Source organism: Rhineura floridana, chromosome 8, assembly GCF_030035675.1.
Source record: "Rhineura floridana isolate rRhiFlo1 chromosome 8, rRhiFlo1.hap2, whole genome shotgun sequence".
NCBI lineage: Eukaryota > Metazoa > Chordata > Lepidosauria > Squamata > Rhineuridae > Rhineura > Rhineura floridana.
This window is the reverse complement of record NC_084487.1, coordinates 72878156-72901253: the sequence shown is the minus strand read 5'-3', so window position 1 is coordinate 72901253 and position 23098 is coordinate 72878156. Positions and strand designations below refer to the sequence as shown.

The window sequence follows — 23098 nt, the reverse complement described above, 5'->3', positions numbered from 1 at the left end:
GCAGGTTTAGGGGAAACCCCAGGGTTTGCAGAAGTACAACAAAACCTTTAGTGGGGAAAACCTCTATGAGGGGAACTTAAAAAAAAAAAAAGCCCAATGAGGACTGATCATGCTCAGAATGCTGGCTGAATGGCATAGGGGGGAAAGAATAGAGCGGAGTATCCTGGAAGAGAGTGCGACTGTCATGCTGAAAAGGAGCACTCTACAGTCCACACTGTAACATTTTGTTGCAAGTTCCACTAGTTACTTTCTACTGCCTTTCTTGTAGCTTTAGGAGTTGAGCATCACTAGGAGTAATGTTAGGTTAAATAGGAAAACAGTTTTAGCAAAGTTGGGGCATGTACTCATTACATCACTGAAATGTGCTCTACATTAAACTATACTGAAAGCAGAGCTTGGAAAAGTTACTTTTTAAAACTGCAACTCCCATCAGCCCCAGCCAGCATGGCCACTGGATTGGGCTAATGGGAGTTGTAGTTCAAAAAAGTAACTTTTCCAAGCTCTGACTGAAAGATGTGCTAATGGCCACCAAGAGGTGGCTTGGCTTTTTTTTTTTTTAGAAAGATTTGTAGATGATTAATAATAATAAAATTATTAATAAAAACATAGCTAAAATCCACAAAATGATTAAAATACAAATTTTAGATAATGCTTCCCGTGACTACTAGTCATGATGTTCAGGCTCCCTACAGGAATGGAGGCAGAATTCTCCTGAATACCAATTGTTGGAAAAAGAGCAGTGGAGGAGTGCTGCTGCCCTCATGCCCTGCTTTTGGGCTTCCCAAAGGTACCTTTGTGGCCACTGTGAAAAGCAAGTTACTGGACTAGATATGTCTTTTGTATGATCAAGCAGAGCTCTTGTTATGTTCTTAATTGTCTGACATCTGCTGTATTCTGTCACGAATTAGGCACGCCTAAGCCTTAATTCTTATAGGAGTGGGCTGTTAACAATGGAATACATTGGGCCAATGAGGAACCATTTTGATCACATAAAACTGTGGTAGTATATTGCAGACTTACATACCCCATTTCAATGGTTGATCCAAGGAAAGATGGAATGCAGAAATCTGCAGCTGCTAATGTATATGGTGGGCGGGCAGAAGAATCATCCCAATAAATATCTTTTTTCATTTTTGGTAAATTCATGTGCATTTCATCAACAGCCAGAAGTGAAACCTGGAATGATGACTATGAATTTAGATTACTTGCAACACATATTCAAGCATAATAAACTTAGGTCACAGTCTAGTGAACTGCACCCAACTCAGAATACCCAGCGTGACCTTATGCTTGATATATTTTTTTTCAAGCAGCAGTTGCCTGTACCTTATAACAAACAGTTTGTTAGGTGGGTACTATGGGGGAGGGGAATCCAGTGCTAAATGGATGCATACAAGGCTTTGGGCATGACTTAACAGCTCTATTCTTGTAGCCTTAGGCTACAATCTGTCAGGCCCACCCCATGGCCAAAACCAGAACCAGGTGAGACAACCTCAGAGGATAAGAACTCCACCATTGTCCAATGGACAACCCAAGGCCATCACCCTGAAAGATGCCTGATGCAATGCACCTTAACTGGCCACACTCCCACAGCTCTAGACCCTCCAGAGATGATGATGAGTTGGAGCTCAAGCCCAGCCCAGACGACTCAGTGCATATCTGGCAGCACTTGAATCCTTTTCAAATACTTTGGATTAGGGCCCCAATGACACTGCGGAAAGGGGTTGGCCAGCAGGTGCAGGTATTAAACCTCTTGCTACCTGGATGTTACTAGTGCAACACTTCCTTCTGCCTTGTTCCCAGTGTTGTCCTCTAGCTCCAACTCCTTGGCTGGACCTGCTCCCTAACCTCAGCAGTAGTAAGATGGGGAATCCAAGCTATGCAGCTCAGTAGAGGTGGGAATGGAACACAATCTTGGCCCTGGTTGGATATGCTGGTGCACACTGGGCTCAGTGAGATTAACCATGTGTACAAGGATGCAGAACTGGAGTCAGTTTCCTTTTGAAATAGGAGGCCATGTGATTTGTGTGTGTGTTTAAAACACTGTCTTAAACCTCCATTGTGCTACGTGGATGCATTCTACATGGACAGATACAGTGTAAATAACTTGATAGGTTCATCATAGTCCCACAACGCATAAGACAGTTGTACCTCTAGATGGACTTTAGTGTGAATGACTCTTCTGCAGATTTCATAGAAATGAATGGGACATATCAATGAGTTACAATCGACAGTGCAGATTTTGCAATGCCTCCTTTGTATCCCTACCAAGTCAGGATGGTTACTGTACAGCCTTAGACAGATTACTATTGTAGAGGGTTGTTGTGATGATAAAATGAAATAAGAAAATGTTGCATATGCTCCTTTGCCAGGGATGTTTCCTATCAAACCTCTGTCTCTAATTAGGCCTGCCAGACCTCCCCATTTGGTCTGTGAGGGCATTTTGGCCAAGCCATGCCCACCTGCCCTACACCTGATGTCAGATGTGACTGCAGATGTGAGGCAGGTAAAGATGCGGCTAGGCCAAAAGGGGTTTGCAGGCACCACCAATCAGGTGATTGGTGGCACCTGCAAAGACACAGGCTTTCCAAATGCTAACAGCTGATCATTAGGGTTTGCACACAGAGCCATGCACAGAGATACGCAAGTCCCAATGATCAGCTAATTGTTGGGGGTGCATAGCTCCATGAAGAGTGTTTTGCAAGCCCAGACATTCAGGTGATTGTCAGGGCTTGAACAAAAAATGCAAAAAACTTAAGAGCATCCAAAATGAACCCCCAAACAAAGGAGGTGTTATCTCAGGAACTGAAAAAAAGAGGATTTCCCCCCCAAAACAGCTCAATGTGTTTTGATCAATTATTTTTTAAAGTCCTTCTTCATCGTCTATAAAAACAAAGGCAATACATCCCATTAATATTCAAGCATATAAGCCTATATATATTTACTCAAACTGAAAAATATATCTAACAGAGATTTCTGCGGGCTGCTTTTCAATTTGAGTAAGTATACATAGGCTTACATACAACTTGTATATAATCAATTTAGTTTGTTTTTAAATGTTGAATATTCATGGGATATATTCTCTTTGTATTTATAGCCCCTGAAGAAAACCTTTAAACAATAATTGGCTGAAACATGTTGGGCTGTTTTGAAAATAAAATTCTATTTTTTTTTCAGCATCCTGATATAAAATCTCCTTTGTTTTTGGTTGTCAGGACTTGCCTAGCACCGTGTGCAGCACTTTGTAAGGCCCAATCAGCTGATTGCCCATGTGGGCAAAAATGGACCATATAATATAATTGAGACTTTAGGCGATTGACAGGTGAGCGGCCCCACCCTGTCAAATTTGGCTTGTGTGGGCTGGGAGAGACAAAGATCCAGTTCCCCACCTCCGCCATACAGGAAAAAGCTAATTCACACCCAATTCCTGCAGCAAGGAACTATAATTAATTACATGCTAAAACCAATGAAATAAGCTGGAGAAACTGTCAATAACATTTCAATGTAACTAGCAACTCTGATAAGTAGTTTTCAGAGGTAGTTTTAATTTTGTTTTCCTATCACTGGACAAGGAATGAACTAGATGACTTCCATAACCTCCTCCAACTGTATTTCTGAGTAGAAATTGTGGTCCTTTTTTGTATATAATAGTGTACATGTTGTCATATGGAGGACCACTTGCACCAGGCACTAAGATCAGCATCTGAGACCTTGCTTTTTGGTCTGCCAGCAAGAGATGTTAGGATAACAAAGACAGAGCCTTCTCTGTGGCGACCCCATACCTTTGGAATTCCCTTCCTAGGGAAATACACATGGCTTCATTTTGAAGACATTTTTATTCTAGTCTGCTTTTGGATAACGTGCTATGCAAAATGTATGTTTAGCTGCTGGTGGTTTTATCTTAATAGTTTAATGGTATATTTTCAGCATTATCTGATGTGTTTTAAAGTTCCTAGTAAACTGCCTTGTGAGTGCACTATGTCTGGAAATATGTGTTAGAAATACAGACAAACCGACAGACAGACTCCTCCAATGGGAAAGGTGAGAAAGCACAGGATTCTGTGTATGTTCTGTGTTCTGTGTGAAGTCTTCCTTTTGAGGATACTATAAACTGCTCTTGTTTACCATACCCTATTTTCTTCTACTTGTCCATGGTAAAATCACTCTTCTTATTTTGTCTCTAATATTGCCTCTCGGGAATGCTTTAATAAAATTTTGTTAGTGTGAATTGCTAGCATAGTAAGCCACATAACTGCAATCTCTAATTAAAGAACATTCCGAATCTAAACTGGTTCCACCTGCCCAGGCAGCCAAGACTGGCCATTGGTTCCTCCTGGGCCAATGGTGTTTTGCTTAAGTGGGCTCCCTAACCCATTGGTGCTTTGCTTGAACAACAAGTTCTATTTGAGTTCTGGAGTGTCTTGTACTTCTGGTCTTGATCTTGATTCCTGGTTTGCCTTCTGATCCTCATTGCTCTTTGGTCCTGGCTCCTGACACAAGCAGACTGCTGCCCTTGGTTGGCCCAGCAACGACACAGAGTCATTCCTCATGTGACGGCTTCTTTTCCAGGGATCTAGAAGTTAAATCTCTCTGTGAGAGGAATGGGTGCACCTTATCTATAGTGCATATGTGGTAAGATGCATGCTCATGGACACTAAAGTGCCATGCACTTGACATTTCAGATATGACAACTGCAGAAAACTATATGGAATTGTTGATGATAGCATATTATAGAGTAATTATGTTTTTTTCCTCCCCCCCCCTTTTTTTTTTACCAAGAAGACAATCAGCCTCTTGGCTCTGAAATCAGTGGAGGGCCAGCAATTGAAAAATAAACACATACAGCAGGAAGTGAAGAGTCTTCAGCAATGTGTTGAAGTGGAGTTTGCAAAAAAGGGTTCAAAATATGCCTGTGGTTTAATCTGTGAAATATGGGAGGATGGTATGGGTTGCTCTCATGCCATTAGATATCATCCATTGCAGAAAAGAAAATTACATCACTGTGGAACTGAAGAAAATAGAAAGGAGTGGCAGCAAGGTAAGCCTCACCTGCAGATTCCTATCAATGCACCAATTCGTTTCAAAATCATCATCATCTTCACCAAATGGGTTGATAAGCTGCTCAGCAACCTGTAATAAGATTTGTACATAGTAAGTACATGGTTAGATATAGTTAAACATTAAAATATATAAAGATATTTATACTACAGATTTGTACTAATGAATAGTCCCCTAGGGAGTAAGAACAATGCTTCTGTTAGGTGATTGTGTAATCTCTGAATTTCCCCAAAGTGGATTTTGCTGCAAATCTGTTGGTATAGAGGAGGTAAAGTATATGATGAGGCTGGATAATACTGTGATTTTCAGTAATAAATCTGACAGATATTGCCAGTTGCAGAGAGGAAAGGCAGGAGTTGGGCAGGGCAATCCAAATCCCTGGCTGGCAGTGTTGGAGTTTACATTGGCAGTGTAGCCAGTGTTGCATTCAGTGCCCTGCTGTTCACACTGGCCAGAGCGGAAGGTTTCAGTGGAGGGGTGTGTGTCAGAAAAATATGTTCTTTCATTATGTCAGGTCTCAGGCTGGCATAGTGAAGAGGCTCAGATTGCCATCACTCCTGGCAGCAGGGCCAGTCCAGCAGTCAGCAGATCCTTTGCTTCTGGCAGTGGAGGTAGAGCACAGCCATCATGGCTAGCACAGTGTGCACTTGGGGGATGATGTTCTACTGTAGATCATTGCTTTGTTCTTAACCATTTAATTGATAAATATGCAAAAAGGAAACCAGGTGGCATATTATTCGCAGCATTTACTGACTTGAAGTCAGCATTCAATTCAATCTCTTGTACAAGACTCTGTGAAAAATTAGACAAGAGTGGGCTTGAAAAGACTGATGGGGGCATTTTCTGATGATTGCCAAAAAGAATACTTAGTGATTAATCATAACAAAACTAAGGTTATAGTATTCTCTAAACATTATAGGCCCCATAGATGGTTTCTGGACAAGCAGCCAATTGAACAAGTTAGAGTTTTTAAATACCTGGGAGTAGTATTTCAATCAACGGGTGTGGCTAACCCAACAGAAATATGTAGCTGAAAAAGCCCTACAGAGTTGTAAAGTCTTAATGCATTTTTTTGTACAAAAGGTGGCAATTTCATACCTCCAGCACTTGAGGTTTTTAAGGTTAAACTTTCAGCCCAATTACTGTACGGGATTCAAATCTGGGCTGACACTTGGTTAACCATTGGAAGTTGTTCAGTCTAAATTTCTTAGACAATTTTTTTCTGTTCCATGCTGTGCTCCTAATGCTTTACTGCGAATGGAAGCTGGTCTTCCCTCTATTACTTTGTAGGCTTGGCTGAGGACATTTAATTATTGGCTGCAGCTAAATCTAACTCCTACCAGTCTGATTTCTTGAGTTCTGTATGACTGTCATGAGAGCAGCTGGATGAAGGCCGTCATCTCAAGGCTCTGCTCTTATGGTTTATCCCCACAGCAATTACTAATCTCAGGGACTAGTAAAGCAAGAGTTCTAATTAAACAGTGCCTTTACCACACTGAACAACAAAGCAATTTGGCTGCTACAAAAAATTCTGCCCATGGTATAACAGCTTCTTGCTTAGTTATCTTAATTCACCGGCACCTTATTTAATAATCCTTAAACATAGAAGAGCTTTTACTACAGCAAGATTGTACTACCATCAGCCATATTAGAAGTAGGGTTGCCAGGTCAGAAGCATCCCAAAACCTGAGATTTTAGGGGCAGGCCTGAGTGATGTCACGGGGCGGGCCCAAGCGATGTCATTAAGCATGATACATTAAGCATCAATCACAGTTGCTTGGAGTGTACAATTAAAAAAAATATCTGACTGGAAATTAAGCTAGACATCTTAGCTAAAAGGTGGAGCCTGGGTAGGAAACATTTAATCTAGCCTACTTGCTTTCGGCAAGAAGGGTTTAAGTGCCTTCAGGCCAGGCCAGTCACCAGAAGGTCACTGTAGGAAGAAAGGAGCCTAGTGTTGTGGAGATGTTAGATGGGAGCATTCAGGAGTAAAGATGGATGCTCCTGAAGCCTGCAATTCTAAACACACTAAGGGACTAAGCCCCATAGAACTCAACAGGACTTACTTCTGAATTAGATATAGTTTGGATTGTGCTGTTGGTAAAGCTTGACTAGGGATCCTCTGCAAAGACATCCATATCCAAGCAGGGTTGGCAACCGGCTGCCTGGAATGCCCTGCCCTTATCTTTTAATGTGGCTGCTCCAAACTTCTTTACAGATTTGACCCTTCACTTCAGAAAGAGGTCTGAGAAATGACTTCCGGGAAGGGTGACTTAGCCTGTGCCTGCTTTTGAGACGGGCTCCTGCCTCAAAAGAAGCTTATTCAGATATATCAGTCAGTTTTTTCTTTTTTTTTTGACTGATTAAACTTCTCCCGGGTAGGGAGAAACGAAGAGATTAACCTCAAAGCCTATTTTTGTTGGGACGACCAGATCTCATTAATTTATGGGACGAGGTCCAGCCGACGAAGGTGGGACGGATTTTCAACAGCAAGCTCTATCTGTTAAAGCGAACGTTCATCTTATCTTCTAAGAGAGAACGCACTAACAGGCAAGCACCCTTCTTTCTATATTTTTCTTTTACTTGACTTAAATTGTTGCTGTTTAAAAGAGATTTGCCAGATTGATCGGTTTTTGACATCTCACTGGGGAGCCATAACTTCTCTCTGCTACGCACTAATTAATAGCTTATCTCTGTTTTTGTTGCAAAAAGCTGTCCTGGATTTGCATTCTAAAGATATACACAGAAGAGGGATTTCTATTCCAGATTTTTATTTTGAAGAATATTATACTGTCTGAGACTACTCTCTTTTTGGTCTATTTTATTTTGACGAATCTGTTTCTTGACGACTGCCATTAATTGTTTCGATCCTGGGAACTGCATTTTGTTTACTTAACTATGGAGAGATAAGGCTGTCTGCTCTGTTTATACTGTGATGTCACCAAGTTTGGAGTATTAACCCAATTGTTGCTGAAATAAGAAGTGGTTTTCCTATATTTTTCTTTTAAAATGGCAATTAAGAAAGTGGCTGAGAAGCTGGAAACAACTATGTTTCAGAAAATAATGGATGAGATTGAGATAACGAAACAAAACCTGCGACAGGGTTGTAAGGAGCTGAAAGTTGAATTGAGTAAAATGAAGCAGGAGATTAAAGATATAGGGGTCCCTGTGAGAGAGGTGACCCTGGAAGGGGTCCCTGTGAGAGAGGAGACCCCGGAGATTGGAACAAACGTGGAACAGGAAAAAGATTTGGAGTCTATGGACTTTAGAAACAAAATCTATTGTTTGGAGACACAGGAGATTAAAGACATAGGGGTCCTTGTGAGAGAGGAGACCCTGGAGACTGGAACAGGGGTCCCTGTGAGAGAGGAGACCCTGGAGACTGGAACAGGGGTCCCTGTGAGAGAGGAGATCCCGGAGATTGGAACAAACGTGGAACAGGAACAAGATTTGGAGTCTATGGACTTTAGAAATAAAATCTACTGTTTGGAACTCAATGTTATCTCTGAAGAAATTAATGAAGATTCTAGAGATAAAGTTATTAATGGCATGGATAATCTTCTGGACTGGAATGATGTGATGGAGCCCAATATAGAGAAAATCTATGGAATTAACTGCAGCCATGTGACAATGGAAAAACTTTCAAGAGATGACCCAGTGTATTTTGAAAAAAAGAACAGAGATATGATTTTACAGCTGTATTTCAGCAACCTATTCAGAATGGATGGCAAGAAAATATTTGGGATAGAGGTAATTCCCATTAGACTCTTACTATATGACTATGGCTTTGACAGCAAGATTATTATGGAATACTGATAATGGAAGATTGGATACTGAAATTACTGGACTTAACAAGACTACTGAAGATGGAAGATGGAAAATGGAACTAATAGGGATAATAGAACAATGGCTACTGAAATTACTGAACCTAACAGATTCTGATGTGATGGATTAATTGAAATGTTTATTTTGACTATGGTTATGACAATAAGATTATCATAATTAGTAATGAGATGGATTAATCGATATGCTTATCTGGAAAAAAAAATTGATAGATATATTTCTTAAAGAATTGAAACCTCTCTTTGACTTTTTGTGGAAAGAATAAAGTAATGTTTATGAGATTTGATGATTAAGTAAGATAACTACTGGAGGAAAGTGATTTTATAATATGACTTAAGAGACAGGATTGTTATATATTATAGACTTATAACTGATTTGATCTTTGACAAATGGGAAGTCAATATTTTACTCTTTATTTTTTATTTTTGTTTTTTTTTCCTTTTTTTCTTTTTGTTTAACTATTTTTGATTTTGTTTTTTGTCTTTGAATGTTTTATGATTTCGTCTTGTATGTTTTATGAAAATCTGAATAAAAATTATTGAAAAAAAAAAAAAGAAAGAGGTCTGAGAAATGAGTAAGAGTAAGAAGACTCTCTACCCTTTCTGTCTGCATAGATGCCCTCATCCTTCCCCTGCGCCCAGCAGAAGCTCTGGGCCAGGCAGGATGCAGTGGCGTCTCATAGAGGACACCCTCCCCTTTCATGGGGTGTATGATTTGTCCTGGCCCAGAGCAGATTTTGGGGTGGGCACCCCCAGTTACTTATTTTTTCCTGTATGGTTTTCTCTGCTTTGATTTTGCATAGATGTCCTCCTCCGTCCCCCGATCACAGTGATATATCATACGGGGTACTCCAACATATATTTGGGGTTCAGAGACATGTTAAGTTTGGTTTGTAGTTGCTGTAGTTGTCAACTCTTCTTTTTTAGTGTTTTGAACTTTCAAGCAAATAAGGAACTGGGAACTAGGAACCAACTTCAGTGTCGTATCAGTTAAATAGATTAAACAGTCGTGGGGTGGTGGTGGCTGCTGACATTTTGGTGTATATCTCAGGAACCAGACCACCTAGAAACTTAATTTTTTTTTAAATTGAAGCTGAGAGTCCGGAGATTAAGGCATGCTAACCAGAGAGCCGGAGGGCTCCCCAAAAACCAGAGACTCCGGCCGAAAACCAGAGATCTGGTAACTCTAATTAGAAGGGCTTTTAAAAATAATTCCACTGCAAAATTGTGTATGCCCATGTGGAGATGGTAGTGTTGAAACAGTAGCCCATGTAATGCTATTCTGCTCTTTCTATAGAGATCTGAGAAGTGAGCAGATTACCCCACTGCTGTCATCTTTCCCAGGGCATTCAACTAACTTCTATGTGGTTTTTCTCTTGCAGACCAAGAGCAGAGGGTGACAGAAATGCCTGCAATTTTTTTTAGCAGATGCCATTAGAAGAAGATCTACAATGGTACGTTGAGTTTTAATCTGATACAATTCCTTTTTTAGTTGATAGTTTTACTTGTCCACTTCTCCTAATGATGATGGATTTTGCATATATCAGTGTTATTGGTCGGTATCCTACATAAATGCTGGGATTTTAGTAGGATAATTTGATTAAGTTGTATATCTGTTTATTGTTTTTACTGTATATATTCCAATTGTAATGGCTTGTGGCTAATGCAAATAAAGGATTTGATTTGATTTGGGGGATTGATGATGTACTGAGGGAAAAATCTGCTCTGTATGCCAGACAGTGGGTGCCTCAACTCCCACAGACAAGCTCTTTCAGAGGAGTTCAATAGTATCACAGACCCCAAGAGTATATGTATATATATGTATATACATATACACACACACATCCCACCTTCACATACAAAAACCATGATAATGATGGGTATTTTGTGAATTGCAATAGAACATTCTAGTGTGTGGAGCACTTTACTCATTCAGTTCATCTTGACAACAACCCTTGAAGATGGGCAATTAAAACTCTCATTTTACAGATGGGAATCTAAGGCTAAGAAAAAACCGTCCTTGTTCTCTAGATAGGTTCTCTAAAAGAAATTTAGAAAATCTCACCCATGCTCTTCTAGTCATCACTATTTCTAGGTGCTGCCCCAAAATGAAAAACCCTGGCTGTGTTTTTAACACTCACAATCTACTAAGCACAATTAATAACAACAACAAGAAAAACATTAAAAAGGAAGGAGAGGGACATATGTCTGTAACAGAAGATTGTGTAGAAGAATGACTGACAGCAGGGGAGTGTGATGGAATTATGGGTGGAAGAGGGTATAACAGGGCAGAGTGACAAGAGTTAGAAGAGAGAGCTGAGAGGACAGAGGAGTAGCTTAAAGGCTGTGGTCAGGATAGCTCTTACAGAGGGAGCCAGTGATGTTAGTTTAGGCTATTAGACTGAATCATTATTTGTTATTCTTCTTGTTATGCAGCTGAGCTTATAAAAAGAAGAGGGCTAGTATTCTCTCTAACCCAGCAGATGGTGGCAGCAGTTTGTTTTACAGAAAGCTGAGGAAAGTCTGAACTCAGTGGACAGGCTGGAAGACATACCTTGTGACCTTTAGACCTTGTCTGGGACCACTAGCGATGTCACAACATCTTAGATAATCTTCTTAGATATCACTTTCTCTCACATTAATAGCCTCATCAATTTGAGGCAAGGAGCTGGGCAATCTAAAAGTAATCTTTCTCCAGTATTTTAGCTAATAAAATTTCAGCTATAAATCTACCAGCACCTTCTTCTCTAGACAGGTTAACTGCTTTGCACAGTTTAGAGCAGTCTGGATGTATTGCCCTATAGATATTCTTACAGAAGAAATAATATCTTTTAAATATACTTTTTCTAGTATATTTCATAAGGTTTTTTCCTCATATGCATCAGTAATTCTCAATGTCTGCCTTGCAATTTGAAGTCTAAAAGATATGATTTAAGCTACAATATGTTGAACATGAGCTAACCTTCTTAGATAGGGGCACCTCTAGACTGTCACTATTTTAGGGTGGGATTTAATCACATATTGACAAATCAGGACTGCACAATTAGAGGTGATTGGGAGATCTTGTGTAATAACCTTGCGTCCCTAAAAGACTGGACTTTTTGCAGGAAGGCCAGTGATGGGAAAATGCACTGGAAAGTGGAAGAATAGAACTTGATTTGATACAACATCATCTAACTTCCTCAAAAACAAATCAGGATAAATGCTTAGTAAACAGGTCACCTGGAAGTGCTGAGGGTTTGATGCAATGACCTGTAGTTTTCTTCAACCCATTCCTAATTTTGCTTTTATTTTTGTTGTTGTTGTTATCTATTAATTATTATTATTATTATTAATGATGATGATGATGATGATGTATTACCCACTCTTCTCTCAGAGGTTCCATGGTGGATTACAACAGTTTTAAAATGCATCGTTAAAGACCATTAAAACAAACTAAAATCACAATTATGTATTTATTTAGATATGTATACCCTGCCTTCCTATAATGAAATCAAATTCCAGGTCACCAACAAATAAAAATATCAATAACACAACATTAAAATTAGTGGGTTGTATCCAGTGGTGGTTTTACACTAGCAGAAAGCATTGTCTGAGATGTCACCTCAGGGAGAGACCAGAATCATCCGAAGAACTGAGAAAAGTGGCAGGATTGTCCTTTCCAATGGCTCCACCTCATGGGAAAGCATTATTATTGTTATTGTTATTACCTGCCCTTCACCCTGAGATCCTAGGGTGGGTTATGACCATATACAATGCATCCTTAACAACAATTTAAAAATAACTTACAATCACTAAAATAGGGTGCGTCCTAAAAATATACATCTCAGGTATCAAAAGCCAGGGCAAAGAGGTGTGTCTGCAGCATTTGGTGAAAACTGTATCATGAAGTTTCCAGATGCATCTCTGTGGGGAGGGAATTCCACAACGTGAGGGCTGCCACAAAGAATGTCCCCTCCTGGGTCACCCCCCACCCCCAGACTTTAAAGGGTGGTGGAACTACCAAGAGGGCTCCCTCTGCCGATCTTAGCATCCGGGAAGGTGTCAGTCTTTCAGATATTTGAGGCCCAAGTTGTATGTAATATGGAGCTGCAGTAGGTAGAGGGAATCAGCAAAACCCAGCTGCCCCCTACTTTGCGCTAGTGGTAGCTTTTTCCACTAGGACAAAAGCTACTGCTGGATGCAAAGCAGTGTTTTCTGACACTGGCATTAGGATTAGTGCTGGAAAGATGCTACAACTCTTGTTATAAATTAAACTGTGCAATGTAAGTTAGGCTGAGAGGCCCCAATTGCCCAAGGCTACCTACTGAGCTTTATAACATAGCAGAGAATTAGACCTGCATTTCCCACAAGCTGAGTGGAGCACAAAACTGGTTTCAAGACGGATTATGATCTCATGTACAATTATGTAACTCTTGACAATACAGAAGTATGACAACTAGACCTGTTGAACCTAGCTAGGCAGATATTTGTGAACAAATAAGCACATTGCAGGACACCCTTAAATCAATGTAAAAGGTATCTATGAGAGTGACTGCAAGGGGAAACATCGCACTGGCTTGATGAAGAGCTGACCTGCCATGGGCATGAGGCCCATGATATCATAGTCTGAAAATGAAGACAACACTGGACAATTACATGCTATTTTAGGTTTCCTGGACATGAGAACTAAATGGATTATTGACTAATCCAGGACAACACAGAGTAGGATTAAAAGGGCCTCATGTAAGGGAACTGTTTTCCTATATAGAACCAATATGACTGGCAGCGAGGCAATGATTTCAAATAACCAGCTTTGCAAACTGGCTTGCATTCAGAGAAATAGGTGCATTTTTATAATTAAATTTCCTTTGTGCAGCAAGAGAGATGGATTAAACACTCTTCAAATAAAATATTATTTTGCACTCCTCATACTGTTGTACCAGGCTGACTGTTCTGTAATGACTATTTTAACATCATTACTGCAGACAGTGCCTTAGCCTCAGCAAACCTGTTTTGCTCGAGCTAGAAAATTCAGCATAGGGTGTTTCCATACTAGTGATTTCACTGTGACAAGGTCTGCTTTGTGGATGCTGTCAGGAAGACAGGGGAGTTTGACCCACTGAGTAGAGTACTAGCAATAAGAACCTGTGGCACGGGCTTTTAACAGGGAGGCCCAAAAGCGCTGCTACTTTTAGTTACGTTGTGATTTTAGGAAGCTCTTATGATGAAATTGTATTAGGCTGGAATTTTTATTATATGGGTGTGTTTTAAATTTCATTTATATGTGTATGTGTATTTTATTTTAATGATGCATGCTGCTTTGGAAAGGGGCCAATAAATGCATACCATGACAAGAATATATTGTTCCTGATTGACAAGATGGGATGCTTGAAATCAGAGCAAACACTCTTGACTGAATTGTTCTTTTAAAATGATCCACTATTATTTATTATAATATTGATGTACCAACTTTATTGAGGCAAGTCTTCTTAATGATTAAAATTTGTAGCCTGTCCCGTACCTAGGGCTTAGGATGTGTGTGACTTACAATATAAACATAGCATACTTCATATGGTAAAATCAGATTAAAATATATAGAATAGTAGAGTTGGAAGGGCCTATTAGGCCATCAAGTCCAATCCCCTGCTCAATGCAGGATTCCAGCTTAAAACATACCCGACAGGTGGCTGTCCAGCTACCTCTTGAATGTCTCCAGAGTTGGACAGCCCACCACCTCCCTATGTCATTGGTAATTGCTCTAACAGTTGAAAAGTTCTTCCTGATGTTCAGTCAAAATCTAGCTTTCTGTAACTTGAGCCCATTATTCCATGTCCTGCATTATGGGACGATTGAGAAGAGATCCTGACCCTCCTCTGTGTGACAACCTTTCAAGTACCTGAAGAGTGCTATCATATATCCCCTCAGTCTTCTCTTCTCAAGGCTAAATATGCCCAGTTCTTTCAGTCTCTCTTCATAGGGCTTTGTTTTGAGTCCCCTGATCATCCTTGTTGCCCTCCTCTGAACCCATTTCAGTTTGTCTGCATCCTTCTTAAAGTGCAGTGTCCAGAACTGGACACAGTACTCAAGATGAGGCCTAACCCATGTCGAATAGAGGGGAACTAGTACTTCACATGATTTGGAAACTATACTTCTGTTAATGCAGCCTAAAATAGTATTTGCCTTTTTTGCAGCCACACTGCAAACACGCTGCAAAACATCACATTGTTGGCTCATGTTCAGCTTATAATCAACAACAATTCCAAGATCTTTCTCACATGTAGAATTGCTGAGCCAAGTAGAACTTTGCACTTATCCCTGTTAAATTTCCTTCTGTATCCTTTCCTGGAGACATGGAATCTTGCCGAATCATACATGTTTTTGTTACTTTGTGGATGGACTATTGCAATGAGGTCTGCCTAGATGTCTGTCAGTGTACTATGGAGCTCATTTTCTTGCAGATCTTAGGAGTTGCAAATACTTCATAGGACAATTGTTAGACAGCCACTTGTCTCCTCATCTACCGTGATATCTACAGTGGCAAAAACAGAAAACTTTGGCAGCTCACGCATATCTCTCCCCTTGTACTTTTAACCTTGTAAGTGGTTTTGTTGCCCTTAGAGGCAGCCTTAAAGCTAGGCCTGTGCACTGGAGTTGGCCAAAGCCCAAGTCCTGAGCCAAATCGGGCCCATTTGGACATTTTTGGACCTTGACTTAGTGGGGTTCTGACAGCCACCCATCACTATGGGTCAGATTGGATGAACCAGAGCATCCCAGACCGGTTGGGAGCAGGGCATCAGGCAGGAAGAAGAGGAAGCCACGGCTCTCCTTCCTGCCTGATGAGGAGAGGCAGTGATCCTCTGGGGGTTCTGTTATGTAAGGGGCTTTCCTGCAAAACAGCATTGCACAGGATAAATTGACTCTGTTCTGGTGGAAGGGGGAGAGGAGACACAACTTCTCCTTCTTCCCCTTCCCCCTCCCTGCCATATGTTGAAATAGGGTGGGTTTTTTACCCTAATTAAACATGAGCCCTGCCTCCAAACCTATTTGGAATGGCTCTGAGCCAGGGCAGATGGTCCCCGGGTTGACCCAGGGTGGGTTGGCCTGATGTCCCCCTCTGGATTGGAGCTACAGGGTGGATGGGGAGTCCAGAGCAGAGAGTGGGGTGATTTTAATCTCTCTCTCTCTCTTTCTCTCTCTCTCTCTCTCTCTCTCACTCACTCACTCACTCACTCACTCACACACACACACACACTCTTAAGTGTTCAGTAAAATTCAAGGCTGACAGATTCTTCTATTCACAAACACACAGTCTTGTCAGTGGGATTTTAAGAGATGGAATAACATTCAGAGTAATGATAACAGGCTATGTATAATGCTGGCAGAACTTGCATTGCTGATAGTTGGCTGTTTGTAAAGCTAAGACAAGTGGCTGAACACATTTGCATTGCTGATAATGGACAGGACACTGTGTAGAATACTTGGGATTTGCCAGGAGAGTGATCCAGGAACACTGCTAACACAGTAGTTGTAAATGCCAAATGTTTTGTAGCGCGCACTATCAGCAGTGTGAAAAGTGTAAGAAATACGGCTGGGTTGCCCTAGCACTTCTGTACATACATCTGATATCCAGGTATTTATCTCTGTTAAAACAATTTGTATATGTGATGTTGTAGTGCAACTGGATCATTGCTAAATGTCCCTCTTCATCCCTTTTTCCTTTTTTATTGTGTCTATTAGATTGTAACCCTAACGGAACAGACCTTATTGTGCATCACCTAGAAACACTTATGTCTATAACGGCATGGGCAAAGCTTTATAGGATCTTTTTAGAAAAAACATGGTTATTCTATGTTAGCCTCAGTTGACATTATGAGACACTGAAGTTAGGCAAGTCGCTGGCCTGCTCTGTAAAACACGGTGGGTTGTATCTAGCCTTGCCCTTGTGTGAGTGAAATGGACTTCTGTTTGGATTTCTCTCTGGATTTAGGAGGATGCTTGGATATAGATATTTTTAAAAGGGGGCCCTTTACTTCCATTGACTTGGCTTGAAGAACTCTTTAAATAAATACTACACATCTCTCTCTCTCTCACTCACTCTCTCTTTCACTGTCTCTCACTCTCTCTCTCACTCTCTCTCTCTCTCTCTCTCACTCTCTCTCTCACTCTCTCTCTCTCTCACTCTCTCTCTCACTCTCTCTCTCTCTCTCTCTCTCACTCTCTCTCTCACTCTCTCACTCACTCACTCTCTCACTCTCTCTCTCTCACACACACACACGCTTGATGAAGTGTTCTGTAAAATTCAAGGCTGACAGATTGAATCTGAACAAAAATTACCAAAAATACACACTGGGAAACTACAGAGACAATTTACCTTTAGCCATCCTGCATAGAAGAAAAACTGTAACAATGTGAAGATAGGAATATAAAGATCTAAATCATGACCTTGATAGTGTTGGTCAGGGTCCAAAAACTGACGTCCTATCAGGCATGTGAAGAAGAAGGTATAGACAGCGAGTGTTACAACCTAAAATGAATTAAGACCACATTATTCCATGACTATGATCATTAATGGATAATGAAGAAGTGGGCTGGATATACAAAAGAGAATATATATTAACGTTTTCTAGACAGATACAGTGAATTTCCAAATTCCTGTTTCCCATCTTCAGTACAAGACATTCTCATGCCAGGTGAGGGAAATGCATCATGGCAGAAGGTGGACAGCTCCACAGTTGGACTACTATGGTTTGGCCTTCACTGAGTGTTTTTCCAATTCCTTCTCAACTCTTGGAAGCGAATAAACCAGGGTCAGGGAACCTATAGCCCTCCCGGTTCCCAGTGTTGCTAGACTCAACTCCGATCATCCCTGATGATTGGCAATGCTTGCTGGGGCTGATGGGAGTTGGAGTCCAACAGCGTCTGGAGGGTCACAGGTTTCCCATCCCTAAAATAAACCATTTGTGAAAGCAGAAAGGGGCAGAGGGAGAGAGACAAACACTTCATGCCTTGAATATATACAAAGCTTTAAACTTTTCAGCATCCTAAGATCCAGTTCACCCACCCCCTCTTCAAATTCATCTTAGTCTCTGGATATAACAAAAGTGTTCATGTCTATACCTGTGTGTACACTAGTGGAATTCCAACCCAGTCATAACCAAATAGCAGGCTACACCATGATCGATACCGATTCATCTCCTAAATGGAAAAAATACACACAAAGAAAATGTCTGATGTAGTCGCTGAAAAGAATGGCATGGCATCATTCTTACTATTATTAGCACAGTGCAGCTTGGCAGGTAGTATAGCGGACTCTCTAGCTGTAATTGGCTTAGCGGATCTGTTGTCACTGAATGACAGAGCAGGCTAGGTACAGGCAGTGGACTGCCTAGGGGGACTCTGCAGATCTTTGAGTTGGAACACTAGGGCCAAAAACATCATATAAAATCAACAGTGCAATCTATACATGTCTGCTGAGAAGTAACTCCCACTGAATTAAATGGAGCTTGCTCCCAGGTGTGTGTGTAGACAGGATTGCAGACTAAACTACACAACTGTAGCCTGTGTGTCCTGGGCTCTTCAATTATACCATTGCTACGGACCGAGGGAGGATGTTTGTTGCTTATAGTGTATGACTGCTGACAATATAACACTGTCTTTTCTGAGAACACCTTTGAAGTTCTATGAGTAGATCCTGTGTGTCACCAGTACTTGCCAAGCATATCAGAACTACATTTTTGGAGTGATTTATTATCCAACCTCTGGCAATGCAAACATCATAGATTTAGGCTGCAATCCTAACCTCATTTACCTGGGTAAGCCTCATTGAATTCAATGGGACTTACTTCTGAGTTGACATGGTTAGGATTACAGCCTTAGTGTGTACTTATTTTTACATTGCAACATGTGAAATTGCTACATATATCCCCCCCCAAAGTGTTCACTGACATAATATGCTTGGGGAGCAGGAATGATTTGTCCTGGACCCATGACAATTGTACCTTTTGGATACATGTAATGAAAAAAAGCTCCAGGGTGGCCTCATATGTTCAAAGTATGAAGTATTCCTTAGCAGTTGCTTAATGCATATATGCATGTGGTTCCCAGGGTCAGATATGAGGGTAGGTACCCCAGGTACCTACCTGGGGTGCTGGGGTTGGGGTGGTGCTTGTCACAGGCTATCTACCCAACTATCCACTTAACAGCTGAAACAAACAGTACAAACAGTTCAACTTCACTTGTTGATCTGTGTGGAAAGCATTGTGTTGTTATTTTTTAAAATTTTTTATTCAGAAGATAAATTATAACATCAGTGCCCATTCAACAAAGAGTGCATGTGAGTGACTGTGATAAAATGCATACATGCACATTGAACATCTTATATGGCATGGATACATCATGTACGCAAATCCTGCATCCATATGGCTTAGGTCCAGGCTATTTATCAGACCGTATCTCCCTGTATGAGCCTGCCCGGGCCCTGAGATCCTCAGGAGAGGCCCTTCTCTTGATACCCACATCTTCTCAAGTACGACTAGTGGGGAGGCGTGAGAGGGCCTTCTCGGTGGCTGCCCCTAGGCTTTGGAATTCCCTTCCTAGGGAGGTAAAAATGACCCCCTCCTTGCAGTCCTTCCGCCGACAAACAAAGACCTTATTCCAACAAGCCTTTGGAATTGGAGGCTGTTAAAGATAGCGTGAAGGGTGCTGCATTGCTAATGTTTATTATATTATTTTTAAACTAGTTTGAACTCTTTTAGCTATATGTGTGTAAGGTTTTAATATTGGAAATAGTTTAATCTTATTTTAATGTAGACTTTGTATGTTTTTAATTATATGTATTTTTATCTGGAAGCCGCCATGAGTTCCAGTTTTGGAAAAATGGCGGGGTATAAATAAAGACAACAACAACAACAATAATAATATTGCGTAGTGGGCCAGGTCTAGTATTTGCAGATAGCATCTTTGTGTAGCTGGCAGGACCCCAACAGGGCCCACAACTGATGCCTATTCTGTGTTTCCCTTTGGAAAAGCATCTGGGGCCAGGAACAGCCATTTTAGGGTCTCACAGTTAGGGATGGGATCCGTTAGCTGGTGCCAGTTCGAAAGCATCCCATCTTTCTAATAGGCCAGTATCAATTCATGTTCATTCTCTGTCCACTAGCTACTGCTTTTACAGATCCATTTTCCCCCCTCACAACAAATATTGTTATTAATAGCAACATTTTGGAAATGAAATATCAATATTTTAAAAGGAAATATTGATAAATGACAATAAACAAGCATATTGACAAGTTTTTGTTTTAATGTATTTTAAGATCTGTTTTTATGATGTTTTAAAGTGTTTTTAGTGCTTTGTTTGCCACCCTGGGCTCCTGCTGGGAGGAAGGGTGGGATACAAATTAAATAACAACAACAACAACAACAACAACAAATGAAAGGAAATGGCTATAAAATTATTGTTCTTAATACTGATATTTTATAGGTGGATTTTTTTAAAATATTTTTTTTCAAAATAGTTGCAGAAAATCACAACATAAAAATCCAATCCGTAACGAAAGAGAGTAAGCGAATTAATGGAAAATTTGGTACCAAATCTGAGTTGGGCAGCATTCTAGCACATCCTTACTGACAATGTGCTGGAGTGACACTACATTGAGGATATTGTGGGAAACTGAAATGTTGGCTCCCAGGCACAACTGCCTGGAGCTGCTGTTAGGTAAGCCAGAGGAGGCTCAGAAGAGGTCACTTTGTCTATGCCCTCCCTCAAAACCTGGTGCCAGCCCTGAAATAGACTACAAATGCAATAAAAATAAGACATTCAAAACTTGAACAAATGGAAGACTGGGGCGTGAAGGGGCTCTTTGTCTGTATGGCCACCCCTTGGAGTAATGCAATGAACATGAAATAATGGAGGGGGGGAACTGGAATGTGGCATGTATAGAACAGACAAGTTTAAGAAGGAGCACATTCTATCCCTGGGTTTTTTGAGCATCCCCCCCCCCCCGCATAGCTTTGTGCTGCATTGGCTTACTTACTGTCATCAGCGTCTGCAAGTCTACACTGTCTCTGATCCTTCCATCTTGTCTTGCTTTTGCTGCCAAATTTCCAAACCAGACAAAGGGAATCCAGTATTTCAGGTGGGGAGACTTAAGATCATCAAATATTTTCCTTTCCTCTGGTGTCATAAAACCTGTTTATATAGAAATATAGCTGGCTATGGATCTCGTACAGTTCTTCTGAGAGCACATGTTGTGAAGCACATGCCCCATGCAATTCATATATAAACAGTATAACCATACACCCCTTTAAGTAGCCACACAGAATCAGGGATGGCTAACTGGTGGCCTGCAAGGTGAATCTGGCCCTTGAAACATCTTTATCTAGCCTTCAGTGGCCCAACCAATTTTTAATCCAGGTGCAGTTTTCAAAAAATGCCGTCAGTTGCACTTGCAATGAAAAGAAGCAATGTCTCACCCTATGTGTTACCTATTTACTTTACTGTAGGGGTAGCCAATATGGTGCCCTCCAGATGTTGTTGGATTGCAGCTCTCATTGTCCCAGACCATTGGCCATGCTGGCTGGGGCTGATGGAAATTGGAGTCCATCTGGAGAGCACCATGTTGGCTACCCATTCTTTCCTGAATTGCTATCTCACATACATTCTGGAAAAGCCAAGTGGCACTATCAGTTACATTCATTCCTCCTCAGACAACCTGTAAAATCATTTCAGTCAGGTACTGATGCTCTGTGTGAAGCTCTTGCTCCTAGGAAATGCCAGATTTTATTATTACGCTTGTCTAGGCATGAAGGATTCATATTTTCTCGCTCCCCTGAACAAGTGTCTGGAGAACAGAAACTGGTCATCCCTAAATAATGAAGTCCAGTGGTCCAGATCTAGAAGAAGCTAGTAGGAACCTAAGTCCCACTGAAATCAATGGGCAAGTTAGTCACACAACAAAGGGCCAACCTAGGTGAGATGCAGGAGATGTGGAAGCAATCTCCCTTTAAAAACACTATTTCTCTTTCAAAACATACCTGTAGCTAGTTGTGAATTTGATCCAGCAGAAGGGCAAAGGGTTACTTAACCAAGCAAGTTGCTTTCTTACCATGGAGGGGAAAGAAGTATTAGGGCTTCAAATTGGGCCTCACGCCCCACTGAAAGCAAGCACTGTGATCCACAGGACTGTGGAAGTTGCAGACGGCTGCACACCCAGTGCTGGGCCCCTAAATAAACAGGATCTTGTCTTCATGGTTGTGCACATGGGGATCCTTATGGGATAAGGTAGGGGATTATGCAAAGCTGCTATTTAAATTCTAATGATGGCTTTCTAATATTTCAGCTCTAAGCTCTTAAAATCAAGCTGCACCTGCTTGTGGAATCCATATACCATAATGCTATATTTAGCATTATTGCTACGGTCTTGCACCATCCTAAGTACTTATTGGAGGAACAACTCTCAAGATGAGGATGGACATTATGCTTTTCTTTTTGACGTTGTAGCCCTGTCACTTATTTATATTCATTATTGATACACTGAAAATTGTGCAAATGCTCAGTTACTGCCACTTGTGGTGGGGCAGAGATGGAGAAGAAAAGAAATGGACAATACCTCCTTCTACCACATGGTCCATTGTCGGAAATCGTTTATAGACGGCTGTGCTCACTGAACGGAAGATGAGGAGGGATGTTAGATTCACATAACGCATTAGAGTTCTCCTGAGTAAGCGGCCATATTGATCTCTTCCCTGGACAGTACTGGAGATCAAGAACATAATTCTGTCTGGCCATGGCAGATTTACAAATTGGTTCCACCAACGGTTCACCACCAAAGTAACATAGAACCCTGGAGATTTTGAAAAATCCTGATTCACATTTCTTGCTGAAAATCTTACATACCTGTGGATCTTTTAATAACATGCACAGTTGAATGTGCACCTCGAGTTACAACAACTCTATATTGACAAGCACTCTGTACCTGTACCTCAGTGTGGGGAACCTGTGGCCCTCCAGATGTTTTATTAACTTAAATTGATATTCAGCCCTCCTTCTCAAGGGAGCCCTTTGTTGGACTCCAACTTCCATCTGCCCCAGCCAGCATGGGCAATGGTCAAGGATGATGGAAGTAGAAATCCAGCAACATCTGAAGGGCTGAAGGTTCCTCATCTCTGTTGTAGTTTTTTCTAAAATCAAATATCTTAAAAGAATAAAAAAAATAGCA

General features: G+C 40.9%; 1 protein-coding gene across 6 annotated transcripts in view; it reads right to left on the bottom strand.

The window, feature by feature from the left end:
* Positions 1-23098, bottom strand: part of BEST3 (bestrophin 3) — a 35511-nt gene that overhangs the window by 3775 nt on the left and 8638 nt on the right. For 3 of the 6 annotated variants that reach the window (XM_061639756.1, XM_061639760.1, XM_061639759.1), the window contains 6 exons: positions 22490-22723; positions 20915-21069; positions 18000-18077; positions 17254-17406; positions 5050-5130; positions 1025-1176 (listed from right to left, as the gene is read on the bottom strand). In XM_061639756.1, the coding sequence (XP_061495740.1) occupies positions 1025-1176; positions 5050-5130; positions 17254-17406; positions 18000-18077; positions 20915-21069; positions 22490-22723 (853 nt within the window). The remainder of the gene's footprint in view (positions 1-1024; positions 1177-5049; positions 5131-17253; positions 17407-17999; positions 18078-20914; positions 21070-22489; positions 22724-23098) is intronic. The other 3 variants (XM_061639757.1, XM_061639761.1, XM_061639758.1) reach the window with 3 other exon arrangements.